The 13,808-nt window shown below is 44.7% G+C and overlaps 3 protein-coding genes across 3 annotated transcripts in view; all 3 read right to left on the reverse strand.

Annotated features, from left to right (window-relative positions):
- Positions 1-9,808, reverse strand: part of LOC309362418 (uncharacterized protein) — a gene marked incomplete at both ends in the record, with an annotated part of 27,381 nt that extends 17,573 nt beyond the window's left edge. The window contains one exon of the mRNA XM_081931764.1: positions 9,768-9,808. Within this exon, the coding sequence (XP_081787890.1) occupies positions 9,768-9,808 (41 nt within the window). The remainder of the gene's footprint in view (positions 1-9,767) is intronic.
- LOC309362413 (uncharacterized protein) overlaps positions 1-12,373 on the reverse strand; it is a 107,178-nt gene extending 94,805 nt beyond the window's left edge. Inside the window, exon 1 of the mRNA XM_081931758.1 lies at positions 11,686-12,373. The gene's annotated coding sequence lies outside the window, so the exon portion shown is untranslated. The remainder of the gene's footprint in view (positions 1-11,685) is intronic.
- Positions 6,633-12,997, reverse strand: LOC309362412 (uncharacterized protein). Its single transcript, XM_081931755.1, has 2 exons — positions 12,979-12,997; positions 6,633-9,381 (listed from the first exon to the last, which is right to left on the reverse strand). The coding sequence occupies exon 2, from the start codon at positions 9,302-9,304 to the stop codon at positions 7,730-7,732; it is 1,575 nt and encodes a 524-aa protein (XP_081787881.1). The 5' UTR covers positions 9,305-9,381; positions 12,979-12,997; the 3' UTR covers positions 6,633-7,729.
- Between the last annotated feature and the right edge of the window lie 811 nt (positions 12,998-13,808).

Below are 13,808 nucleotides of genomic sequence, written 5' to 3' on the forward strand. Positions count from 1 at the left end.
CTGCTGCTGCTTCCCAACCCGCAAGCGGTAGCTGCGGCCGCTGCAACAAACCGCCTGAATGCCATGGGAGGAATGAAGGAGGGAGGGGGTGATGAAGAAAGCGTGTGAGGAAGCGGCACAGAAAAGGGGCACAGAAAAGGAAGGAAGGAAGGGCGGACTGAGGGAGAGGGAGGAGGAGCGGGAGGAAAACTCAGCAGCAGCCGGCATCCAGCGTCACACCCCCTTCCCAGCGCCACCCTTCTGAGGCAGGCAGGCGGGTGAGCTGACCCCCCCCCCCCCGTTGATGGCACCAGTTGTGGGACAAGATTGCTCGTCCCTGAGGAGAAAAGCGCCGCCGGGTGAGGGAGAGGGAAAGAACGTGCGTGCTGGCAATCCATGCGGTGATTCCCGGACCGTCCGCAGGCCGGATCTAGAAGGCAATTGCGCCTGATCCGGCCCACAGGCCTTAGTTTGCCAACCCAGATGCTTGGAGATTCAGACCCCCATTAGAACAAGAGTAAACATGTTCTTCTGATTCAAAGGATTCTGCGGGAAAAAGAAACCTGATCTAGATATTGATGGAACTGCCTACAGGATTAAAAACTGTAGAGATCCAGCCAAGAACTATATCAAAACTCAAAATGGATGATTATGAGGGGTGAAAAGAATTAATTGTATAGACTTCCGGTCGGCGCCAGCGTTAATGGTGGTCCTAGCTTCGAGCTCCGAAGCAGGACTGCTCCGTGAGTTCGGGTCTGACCCGCTACGGCGAGCGGGGGACCCCTAAAATCACAGGCGCTGAAGCCTGTGAACAAGGAGATTCGGTGGGCACCTTTGCGCCCCCCGGTATCGCGAAAGAGCCTTTTTAAAGGCTCCGGAGCGGCAGCGGGTGTGAGCGCGGTGCTGAGGATCGTAACCCAGCCCACGGAGCGAAGCCGCGTCGCCATTGATGGAGAGCGCCGATTCCTTCCTGAAACTACCGATTGAAAATAATACCCGTGAGTAAGATTGACAAACAAAGGGAACGGGACTTTAAAACTTAAGAATTTAGAAGATTTGGCTGAAAACGGGTCAGGCAAAATTAAGGAAGTCAGCCTCCCGGAGCTACATGTTTGACTGAGCAACGAAAAAAAAGTAAGCTGCATTTAAAGGGATCGTATCTATCTTTTGCAACTTAGTTAACCTGACATCGAAAGAGGACCTCCCCCCTGGAGAGTGGGAGAGGGGGGGAAGAAAAATTGACTTAATTTTGCTTGGTGGAAGAGAGAAGTTTTGGAAACGGAGGTTTTCCGCTGTCAACACCTCTGGTCAGGCTGCTGGGACAGTGAGCGCCTGGGAATGAACTGTCAAACTAGATGTGATATAAAGCAAGATTTATCTGAAACAAAATAACGGGACTTTAGTGGACAGAAACTGTAATATTTAAAATTGCAACAAGGTAGGGACTTTGCTTGGACTTTCACTTTTGGAACTTGGTATGGCTACTTCCTTCCCTGTTTCTTTGTTCCTGTAATGGATATAATGTACTCCCTCTAGAGGTCTAAAAGAGAGACTGTTGTTGTATTGTGGCAAAAACAGTGGGATTTTCCACTTGCAGCTGTTCCTGTGGGAACGACCTTGAGATATGAGCGGTCCACTGGATGAAATATCAACAAGATCCAAAGCAAAGCAGGCTCAGGCTCAAAAGAAAAGAGGCTCCTTGGCAGGAGCATCAGCAACACAGGAAAGAGCAACAACGATATCAATGGATTCCATGACACAGGCTCTACTCAGGATAAATGAATCTCTAGAATCACTCACCAAGCAATCTACAGAGAACTCCAAGAAACTAACAGAATTGACAACAAGACTGGACTTGAACACGACGATAATATCGACTAATACTGACTCTATAAATCGTTTAATTCAGGAAAGCTCAGAGACAAGGAAAATAGCTGAGAGCGCCAGGACCACGGCCGAGGAAACTAGAGGGAAATTTGTTCCTATTGCAAAGAAGGTATATGAACATGATGAAGCCTTGGCCCTTATGGAGCTGGAGAGGAAAGGCAAGAACCTAAAATTGAGACTGGTACCTGAGGAGGAGGAGGACAAGCTTGGGGAATTTCTCACAGACAAGTTCCAAGAATTTTGGAGTGATGAGCTATTGGAAGAGGAAGATGAGTTCGCAATAACTACAGCCTTCCGGATTGGCAGAAAGCAAGGCAAGAAACCAAGGGATTGTTTAATTACCTTGAGATCTAAGGAAGAAAGAGACAGAATATTGAACCTACATTTCCAGAAGGCACTGGTTATTAAAAATTCCCAAATACAGATTTTTAAAGATATTCCCAGATACTTTTTGGAGGTGAGAACACAATTTAAAGACTTAGTTGATTTACTGAAACAAAATAAAATTCCATTCAGGTGGGAATTCCCACAAGGGTTATCTTTCAACTTCAAAGGGAAGAAAACCAAAATAAAAACAACTCAAGACAAAGAACACTTTTTGGAGAGAAACCTCGAGGACTTTCAGAAAGGAACCGTGAGAGAGAGGGAAACACTGGACATTGCAAACCTATCGTTTGGACTGAACCCAGCACCGACTGACGAGGAACAAGAACTTGGAGCAGTTGGTGGGAAAAATACTCAATAACAAAAATGTCCCTGCAACTTCTGAGTTGGAACTGTAATGGTCTGAACCATCCCCGAAAAAGAGATCAAGTTTTTCATATATTGAAGAAAGAACAATTAGACATAATCTGTTTGCAAGAAACTCACATTGCCAGGATATACAGGAAACTTTTGATAAACAAGAGATTAGGACAGGAATTTGTTTCCTCAGATAAAGTTAAGAAAAGAGGGGTGGTGATCTATGCTAAGGAAAAATGGGAACCAAAAATGATCTTTAAAGATGAGGAAGGAAGATACCTGGCAGTAGAAATCCAAATTCAAGGAGAAAAGATCTTAATCGTTGGAGTTTATGCACCTAATGAGGGGAAGGCAGACTTTTTCAAGAAGTTGCATGAGACTTTAATGGACTTTATGGACTTTAAAATTATTATGATGGGAGATTTCAACGGAGTTGTCTCCACAAATATGGACAAGGCACAAAGACAAGTAATATCCAAGGACGGGAGACTACCAAAGACCTTTTTTGAACTGACTGACACCATGGACTTGATCGACATCTGGAGAACTAGGAACCCTCTGGAAAGAGAGGGAACCTTTTTCTCGGAAGCAAAGATGACCTGGACTAGAATTGATCAAATTTGGATTTCTAGCAATCTGGCACCAAGAGTGAAAAAAACAGAAATCTGCACAAAAACTTGCTCCGACCACAATGCAGTCAAGATGGAAATGAAATTAACAACGGCTGGAACCTTCAGATGGAGAATGAATGACACCCTATTCAGAGATGAGGAAATTCACCAAAAGGCCCAGAAAATATTGAAGGATTATTTTGAAATAAATCTGAGAACGGAGGTGGAAAAAAGAATAGTATGGGACGCAAGTAAGGCCGTGATGCGCGGATTCCTAATTCAGCAAAATTCTATAAAGAGGAAGAAACAAAATGAGAGGAAGGAAAAGACTCTGAACCAGATAAAAGAAGGAGAAAAGAAATTGAGATCCAAACCGAAGTCTCATGAGATCTTAAGGCAAATAAAATACCATCAGACGCAATATATGGAACTGATGAATCAAGAAATAGAATGGAAGATAAAGCAAATGAGACAAAAGACATTTGAATCGGCAGATAAATGTGGGAAACTGTTGTCATGGCAACTGAAAAAGAGGCAAAAGCTAAATACTGTTACATCCCTGGAAATAGATGGGAAAATTATTAACAAACCAAATGAAATAAGCAATTGTTTTCAAAGCTTTTTCAAAAAGCTGTATGCACAAGGGCCTACAAATGAACAAGAAATAGAGGAATTTGTTAAAAAACATGGATTATCAAAGATTTCAGAAAAAAATAAAAGGATTTTGAATGAAAAAATTACAGAACAAGAAATAGAGGGTGCCATTCAGAATATGAAACTGGGGAAATCACCAGGACCAGACGGTTTGACTGCGAAATATTACAAAGATCTTAAAGAATGGCTAATACAGCCATTGAAGGAAGTATGCAACCAGATATTAGAGGGGGAAAAGGCGCCTGAATCGTGGAGAGAAGCATTCATCTCACTTATACCGAAGACAGAAACTGAGAAACATCAAGTTAAGAACTACCGCCCTATATCACTTTTGAATGTGGATTACAAAATTTTTGCAGACGTTCTGGCGAAAAGGTTTAAAAGAGTTCTGGTGGAGGAGATTCATAAGAACCAAACAGGCTTTCTCCCAGGGAGCCACATGTCAGATAATGTGAGGAACATTATAGACATTTTGGAGATGTTGGAGGTGGACATTAACAGAAAGGCAGTCTTAATATTTGTGGACGCGGAGAAGGCCTTCGACAACATTTCTTGGAAATTTATGAAGAAGAATCTCCATGGGATGGGGGTAGGCCAAGGGTTTGAAAACGGTATAGGTGCAATATATTCTGAACAAAGAGCTAAACTAATTGTGAACAATGTGGTAATGGATGAAATACCAATAGAGAAAGGCACACGACAGGGATGTCCTATATCCCCGTTACTTTTTATATCTGTTCTGGAGGTTTTATTAAATATGATTAGAAAGGACCAGCTGGTAAAAGGAATTCAGGTCGGATCTAAACAATATAAGTTAAGGGCATTTGCAGATGATTTAGTGTTAACTTTACAACAGCCAGAAGCTAGTGCCAAAAGAGTTTTGGAATTAATGGAGATATTTGGCCAGGTCGCAGGATTTAAACTAAATAAACAGAAAACAAAGGTGCTGGAAAAAAATCTAACAAAAGAGGAGAAAGATAGGTTTCAAAGTGAAACTGGGTTGGAAATAGCAAAAAAGGTTAAGTACCTGGGGGTAAATCTAACATCTAAAAACGTGAATCTATTTAAAGATAACTATGAAAAAAGTTGGACAGAAGTTAAAAAGGATCTAGATATATGGTCGAGGCTGAAACTTTCCTTGTTAGGCCGAATTGCTGTTATTAAGATGAATGTTTTGCCAAGAATGTTGTTTCTATTTCAGACGTTGCAGATTCTAGACAAAATGGACTGCTTCAAGAAGTGGCAGAAAGATATATCTAAATTTGTCTGGCAGGGCAAAAAACCCAGAATAAAATTTAAGATTTTAACTGATGCAAAAGATAGAGGGGGCTTCGCCCTGCCCGACTTAAGACTTTACTATGAATCAGCAGCATTTTGCTGGTTGAAGCAATGGCTACTTCTTGAAGACACAGACATCCTTGATCTGGAAGGATACGATAATAGCTTTGGTTGGCATGCATATCTGTGGTATGACAAGGTAAAGGTCTATAAAAGTTTTAAAAACCATATTGTCAGGAAAGCACTGTACAATGTTTGGAATAGATATAAGGACCTACTGGAAAGTAAAACCCCTAGGTGGTTGTCACCAATGGAAGCGAAAGCAGTGAAAAAAATTAACATGGACTCTAATTGGCCTAAGTATTGTGAAATTTTAGAATATGATGGTGAAAAACTGAGGCTACAAAGTTTTGAGAAGCTAAAGCATAAAGTTCGAGATTGGTTACACTACCGTCAGATAAATGAGATGTTTAAGCAGGACAGGAAACTTGGTTTTCAGAAGGAGAGGTCAAAGTTAGAAACAGAATTGTTAGAACCCAATACCAAGAATCTATCTAAAATGTATAATTTGCTGCTGAAATGGAATACACAGGACGAAACGGTGAAATCAGCTATGATTAAATGGGCACAGGACATTGGTCATGATATTATGTTTGACTGGGAACAGTTATGGACCACCGGTGTTAAATTTACGGCATGTAATGCCCTGAAAGAGAATATAATGAAAATGATCTATAGGTGGTACATGACCCCAGTCAAACTTGCAAAGATCTACCATTTGCCCAATAACAAATGCTGGAAATGTAATGAGGCTGAAGGTACTTTTTATCATCTTTGGTGGACCTGCCCAAAGATTAAGGCCTACTGGGAAATGATCTATAATGAAATTAAGAAAGTCCTTAAGTGGACATTTGTAAAGAAACCGGAGGCTTTTCTCTTGGGCATGGTCGGCCAATTGGTACCAAAGAAGGATAAGACATTTTTTATGTACGCAACCACAGCAGCAAGAATCCTGTTGGCAAAGTATTGGAAGATGCAATAATTACCTACTCTGGAAGAATGGCAGTCGAAGGTGACGGAATATATGGGATTGGCAGAGATGACCGGCAGAATCCGTGACCAGAGGAAAGAGACAGTGGAAGAGGACTGGAGGAAATTCAAAACATATCTTAAAAATTATTGTAAAATTGTGGACTGATAAGATGTCAAGGGGTAGGAAACAAAGAATTACAGCTGTAAATCTTAAACTTTAAGTAAACTTAAAAGGGACTTGATTAAAAATGGACTGATGAGTTGCTCGAAAAAATGGTAAAATAAGGATGTAGCGAAGGGAAGGTGTGGGGAAGTCAAATTATTGTTGTATGTTTTTCTTGTTTGTCTTTTGTTTTGTATTGTATTGTCTTCGATATGGGTAAAAACCAATAAAAATATTATAAAAAAAAGAAAGAAAAGAATTCATTGTATAGATGGAGACTAAATAAGGGTTTATTTGAAAAACACTGAATTACAACATATTCCAATTACGTTAAAGTATCAAAAGATGTTAAAAACATTTGGAAATATGGGGCAGGATGAAGCTATCACTTTGACGAAGGATTTCAACCATAAAGAGAAATGTTTTACCTAAGATACTGTTTTTATTCTAAATGATACCAATAATAAATAATACAAGCTTCTTTAACAAATGGCAAAGAGATATTTAATGATTACTCTGGCAGGGGGGAAACACCAAGAATAAAGTATAAAGTTTTGATAGATACTAAAAATAGAAGTGGCTTCGCACTGCTAGATTTTCTACTACGAGGCAGCCTCTTTGTGTTGGTTAAAAGAATGGATATCGTTGGACGACACACTATTGCTGGATTCTCAGTGGAATCTCGGTTGTAGAACGCTTCGGAAGTTGAACGTTTGGGGCTTTCAAACGCCAAGAACCCAGAAGTGAATGCTTCCATTTTTGAACACAATTTGTAAATAAAATTATATACAGTGGTGCCTCAGGTTAAGTACTTAATTTGTTGCGGAGGTCCGTTCTTAACCTGAAACAGTTCTTAACCTGAAGCACCACTTTAGCTAATGGGGCCTCCTGCGGCTGCTCCGCCACCGGAGCACCGTTTCTGTTCTCATGCTGAAGCAAAGTTCTTAACCTGAAGCACTATTTCTGGGTTAGCAGAGTCTGTAACCTGAAGCGTATGTAACCCGAGGTACCACAGTATTAATAAAATTATCTAAATATAAAGCAATTCAAACACTTCCCACACCCCTTCCATTCAAACCATTTAAGATTTTTCAGTTTGTGGATTGTAGGGTTTCAACTCTTAAAGCTTTTCCTCCGTGCAAGTCCATTGGTGGTTTCTAAGAACATCAGGACTGAAGCTCTATGTACGCTCCATATACGTAAGTGGTTTTCCCTTTTTGAGTTCGCTGGTGTTTGCTAAGGTTTCCACTTCTATTGACGCTCTTTCCACACTCCATACATTTATTTGTTTGTCCCCGAGTGAGTCCGTTGATGTCGTCTTAAGTTTCCTGTGTGTGAAATTAGGGTTCCACTCTGAAAGAAACTCTTTCAACTCTCCATACATTTAAATGATTTTTCCTGTGTGAGTCCGTTGATGTCTTCTAACATTTCCAGCATTGGTGAAGCCCTTTCCACACTCCTTACATTTAAATGGTTTTTCCCCTGTGTGAGTCCGTTGATGGATTCTAAGTGCTGTACCATCAATAAAGCTCTTTCCACATTCCATACATTCAAATGGTTTTTCCCCTGTGTGAGTCCGTTGATGGATTCTAAGTGTTCCACTACAAGTGAAGCTTTTTCCACATATCATACATTCAAATGGTTTTTCCCCTGTGTGAGTTTGATGATGGTTACTAAGTGCTGTACCATCACTAAAGCTCTTTCCACATTCCATGCATTTAAATGGTTTCTCCCCTGTGTGAGTCCATTTATGTTTTCTAAGTGTTCCACTGCGATTGAAGCTCTTTCCGCACTCGGTGCATTTAAATGGTTTCTCCCCAGTGTGAGTTCGATAATGGCTTCTCAGGTCTCTACTCTCAATAAAACTCTTTCCACATTCCATGCATTTTAATGGTTTTTCCCTTGAGTGAGTCCATTGATGTCTTCTTACTGCTACATTAGAAGTGAAGCTCTTTCCACATTCCATACATTCAAATGGTTTCTCCCCTGTGTGAGTCCGTTGATGGATTCTAAGTGCTGTACCATCAATAAGGCTCTTTCCACATTCCATACATTCAAATGGTTTTTCCCCTGTGTGAGTCCGTTGATGGAGTCTAAGTGTTCCTCTACAAGTGAAGCTTTTTCCACAATCCATACATTCAAATGGTTTTTCCCCTGTGTGAGTTTGATGATGGATACTAAGTGCTGTACCATCAATAAAGCTCTTTCCACACTCCATGCATTTAAATGGTTTCTCTCCTGTGTGAGTCCGTTGATGTTTTCTTAGTGATTCACTGTGACTGAATCTCTTTCCACAATCCATACATTTATATGGTTTTTCCCCTGTGTGAGTTCGATGATGGATTTGAAGTGTTCTACTAACAGTGAAGCTCTTATCACACAGCATACATTCAAATGGTTTCTCCCCTGTGTGAGTCCGTTGATGTCTTCTAAATGTTCCACTATCAGTGAAGCTCTTTCCACACTCCAAACATTTAAATGGTTTCTCCCCTGTGTGAATCCGTTGATGGATTCTAAGGTATCTACTCTGACTGAAGCTCTTTACACATTCCATGCATTTGAATGGTTTCTCACCCGTGTGTGTCTGTTGATGTTTTCTAAATGATCCACTATCAGTGAAGCTCTTTCCACACTCCATACATTTATAAGGTTTTTCCCCTGTGTGGGTTCGTTGATGGTTTCTAAGGTGTCCAATCTGTCTGAAGCTCTTTCCACACTCCTTACATTTATATGGTTTCTCCCCTGTGTGAGTGTGTTTATGTATACGAAGGTTTGAACTCCAACCAAAGCTTTTTCCACACTCCATGCATTTAAATGGTTTCTCTCCAGTGTGAGTCCGTTGATGTTTTCCAAGTGTTCCACTGTCAGTGAAGCTCTTCCCACACTCCATACTTTCAAATTGTTTCTCCTCTCTCTTTTCACATTCCATGAATTTATATGGTTTCTTCGTTATTCCCATTGGACATGGCCCTCCAGAATTTTGACTGCCTTCTCCATTGTCTTCTTTCAACAGGGAGGAGCGGGGGGAAAGGAAACCTAGGAAGAGAACAAAGGAATATTACACACATCAATTAGCACCTGCTCTTATTTTGACGTCTCGTACATTCTTTCCTGTCCTCCATATGTTCCAAATTTTTAGGAAAGACAGATGAAATAATGTTAAATAATGGTCAAGCATCATCAGCCTTTCCTAACCCTTAATCAAGCATTAATGAAGCAGCATTATCTCAGAATACAGTGGGGTTTACGTTTTATAAAAAGTGGTTTCTCACAGGAAAGGGAGCTGCTCTATGTTCCATGAACCTGGCCAATATTAATCAGGATCCTAAATTCATCATGAAGTTCTTCATCCTCTGCACTGTAATCCTCCACCCCTTGGGCCACATTCTGTCCCCTTCGACCTCTAGATCTTTATTAATCACCTGCACAGTCCCTTTGGCCTCAGGAGGTGCATAGTGACCATTTTGGGAGACCCATATATAAGTCTAGTGACAGGGCTTGGTGCTTGTGGTCGGTTGAAGGAGTGCTCAGTTGGAGAATGTTCTTGGGGTTGGACCTCCATCTCTCAGTCTTGCATTATGGAATGCAGAGAGCTGGAGATGCAGAAGGAAAGCAGCTGGAGCCTGACCGCTGGGAAGGCCAGATTGAGACACCCACCCCAATTATGATTTATAATAATTATATGCCGCCAGGTCTCGCACCTGCCTCCTGACACTGGCTTATCTTTAGTGGAGATTCCGTGTCCAGGCCTCTCTCACTGTTCTTCCTCCTTTGCCGTGGGTGGCCTAGGGCTTCTGGATATTCTAGCTCTGCTCCAACTGGGAATTATTTATTAAATTTGTATATTGTTTTTCATCTGAAGATCACAAGATAAAAATATGTGTGACACTGAAAAAGGTGAGTATTAAAGGTGAATAACACTAATTGTGGGAAAGAATAGAAAGAAGATGAAACCCGTGGTGTGTCCTCCTGAATGTAATATAATAATAATAATAATAATAATAATAATAATAACAACAACAACAACGTGTAAAGAAGAAACCTATCTTCAAATCAGTTTCATATTCCCTGGCTGTATTTCTCAGCCACGATTGTGACTCAGTCTTAGCCACACTTTTTTCTAGAATATCAACTAGATCTCTTTGTAATAGGAGCCAAGCATCCCTGGGATTTCATCCAGACATTCCTTTAGTGTGGGCGGCAGCAGCGGAGAAAGGAAGGAATTAACTTTAGGGGCAAACCATTTCCTTCAGAAGGTCTTCCCCAGCGGCCAGCAGGGTTGATAAACTGCTCAGTGGGGACACCTTGGCTTTATAGTGTTAGGGTCTGGATCACAATCCCTCAGAAATGTCTCAAGAACCCTTAAGATCGAATTTCACCAACTCCCAAGTAACACTGAGCCCTAGAGGAACCGTCTATACTGAATTGAGGCACCTCTGGCCCTCCAGATGTGGTTGGACTCAAAGTACCACCTGCCCAAGCAAGGATGGCCCATGGCCAGGGAGGATGGGGGTCTTACCTGGTGGGACAAACTTTCCCCTTCTTCCCCCTCCCCTGAAAACGCTGAATACAGTGGTGCCCCGCAAGACAAACGCCTCGCAAGATGGAAAACCCGCTAGACGAAAGGTTTTCCGTTTTGGAGGCGCTTCGCAAAACAAATTTCCCTATGGGCTTGCTTCGCAAGACGAAATGTTTTGCGAGTTCCTGCGGGTTTTCCCCCCTTCCCCCCCCCTTTCCCCAAGCCGCTAATTCGCTAAGCTGTCAATGGGCTTGCTTCGCAAGACGAAAAAACTGCTATACGAAGAGCCTCACGGAACGGATTAATTTCGTCTTGCGAGGCACCACTGTATCTGTATTTCATTTCCTCCTTCCTCCGTGATCTCCAACATCTTCCTGATGAAGTCCAACCAACTGTACACATTCCCAAATCATCCTGCACCACTGACTTCCCAAGGTGGCTGCATTGTGTCTGGGACACTGGCAATGGGACAGCACCTTCCACTGGATGAGAGGATAGAGGGTTAAATCAGGGCTGGCCAAATGGGACTCAGCTCTGTCCCCTCCTTGCCCCTCCCTGCATCTCCTGCCTGAGGGGGCTGCCTCAGTTTCCCTCATGGTGGAGCAGTCCCTGAGAACAGCCTTTTCTCTTTCCCCAAAATACAGGAAACACGACAAAGAAGGCCTTGGAGCGTCACCGTGGAACATAACAACAACAACAACAACAACTGGTTGTAAGTCACTTTGGGCTGCCCTGGGCAAGAGAAAGCAACTAATAGATTAAATAAATAAATAAATAAATAAATAAATAAAACAATAACTGAAACTGCAGTACAGTGGTACCTCGGGTTAAGTACTCAATTCGTTCCGGTGGTTAAGAAAGTGTTCTTAACATAATGGGGCCTCCTGCTGCTGCCGCGCCGCTGGACCACAATTTCTGTTCTCATCCTGGGTTAGCGGAGTCTGTAACCTGAAGCGTATGTAACCCGAGGTACCACTGTACTAATAATAATAATGCAGGCTCTTGAGGGGGGAACACGGGAACCCACCCTTTTCCATAACAATATTCCCCATCCCTTAAACCCACAGATTTAAGAGATCTGATATAGTGGGAATAATGGAAACCAGGTGAGAAGGAGTTGGGCCCAGGTGTCTCTGGGGGGGGGGGGAGCCCTTTAGATGCTTCTGCACAGAAACACAGGCATGTGGGGGAGACTGGAGTTGCCCAGAGAGAAGCCTCAAAGGGGGGGGGGGAATAATAAAGGGGCCTTCCTCCCTTTCCTCTTTCCCCCCATGGTTGGACTCGCTCTAACAGCCCCCATCGCCCCCTGCAGCTCCTGATCTGGGACCTGAGGCAGGGCAAGGACTGAGCTTCAGGGGAGGAGAGGGTGGCTGGATCGGGGCTCCTGCTCAGGGATCTCTCCCTGGAGTCCTGGCAGATTCCTGGGCAGGAGGGAGAAGTCAAGGCAGGCGGCCCCCCAGGCCCTCTCTCTTTCTCCAAGATGGCTTCGATCCCTCCCCAGGGATGCTTCCCTTTTTTCCTCCACCCCCCCCAGGGTCCCCTTTCCCCAGAGGCCCCCCTGGCCGGCTCAGCCTTCCTGCCAAATCTCTCCCCATCCCAGGAGGGAGACGGGGGGGGGGTCCTCCATCCAGGCCTCTCTCGCCCCCATTAACCCTTCCATGGACTCCCCACTCTCCCCCCAAAGGGGACCCACCAAGCCTAGGATCGCGGCGCCCCAGGGATTCCTGCCAGGGGGAAGCCAGAACTGGGGCCTGGGTTCAAGTCCCAGCCCTGGGGGGGCCTCCCATTTCCTTCCCGGTGGGGGCGGCTGAGCATCTCCTCTCCCCCCTCTCTTGCTCGCTCTGCTATTCCCATTTCCTTCCCCGCAAGACAAAGGGCTGGGGGTCTCCAAGGAGGCGCCCCCTCGGGGGGAGGGGCTCCTTTCTCCTAAACCAGCCCCTCCCCCGCTCGCCGGATCCCCAGAAGGGAGGGGGAGGGGGAGGAGTCCCCCATTTTCCTTTCACCCCCCGCCCCAAATCCTGCCCCCCCTTCCCAGCTGCCCTGTTTGCAGATTCAGGGGGAGGAAAAGCGCCTCCTTCTCCCCCCCCTTCCGATGATATAGATATATTTCGCACCTCTTTTCCCTCCTCCTCCTCCTCCTCCTCCGCAGAGCTGCTCCTCTTCCGGGAAGGTGGATCAGGCCCCTCCCCTCCCCCTCTAAACCTCCCTGCCTCTCTAGGAAGCGGAGCTCACTGACGGGGGGGGGCAGGAAGGAGTGGCCCCTCCCTCACAGAAGACACAAATTCTCCTCCTCCCAAACCAGCTCCGTTTTCCTGTTTCTCTCCTGAGAAAGTCCCGGGTTCGATCCCCGGAGGCGGCAGGGAAGGAGGACCCCCCCCACCTGGGAAAAAGCCCTCCGGGGCAGGAAGGGGACACCCCCCCCTTCATCTCTTTTAATCCTTTGCCGATGTTACAGAATTTTTTAGAATGATTGGGGGGGTTGCCCCTCCCTCCAGCAGGCAGTGTCCCCCCCCTTCATTCACACACGCAGTGTCTCCTCAAAGCCCCGCATGACGCCCCGACACCACAAACTGTCCAACGTTGTTCTGTTTGGGAAGGAAATGGCGACCAAGGGGGGAGCTTGGGCCATGAGCGGGGGCGGCCGTGATGCCCAAAGCGGGAGGCCAGGTATTCAGCAGCCCCTCTGCCTGAGTGATAATCTCTGGCATCCTGACACGGGTTTGGGGCCTGGAACAGTAACTTAAAGTGAAGCTCCTCCTCTCTTGTCCCTCAGAGACACACAGAGACACAACGGGGACCCTCTTGTGAGGGGAGCAGAAAGGGGTCTATCTCTCTCCCCCCTCACAACCCCTTTGCATTCCTCTCATGGCGGAAGGGGACCCCACCCTCTCCCTGCCTGGCGAGGGGGCAGCCGGGCCCAGGGGGTCTCTGGGCGCAGGAGAGC

This window comes from Podarcis melisellensis, assembly GCF_964234715.1.
Source record: "Podarcis melisellensis genome assembly, contig: HAP1_SCAFFOLD_190, whole genome shotgun sequence".
NCBI classification, from domain to species: Eukaryota; Metazoa; Chordata; class Lepidosauria; order Squamata; family Lacertidae; genus Podarcis; species Podarcis melisellensis.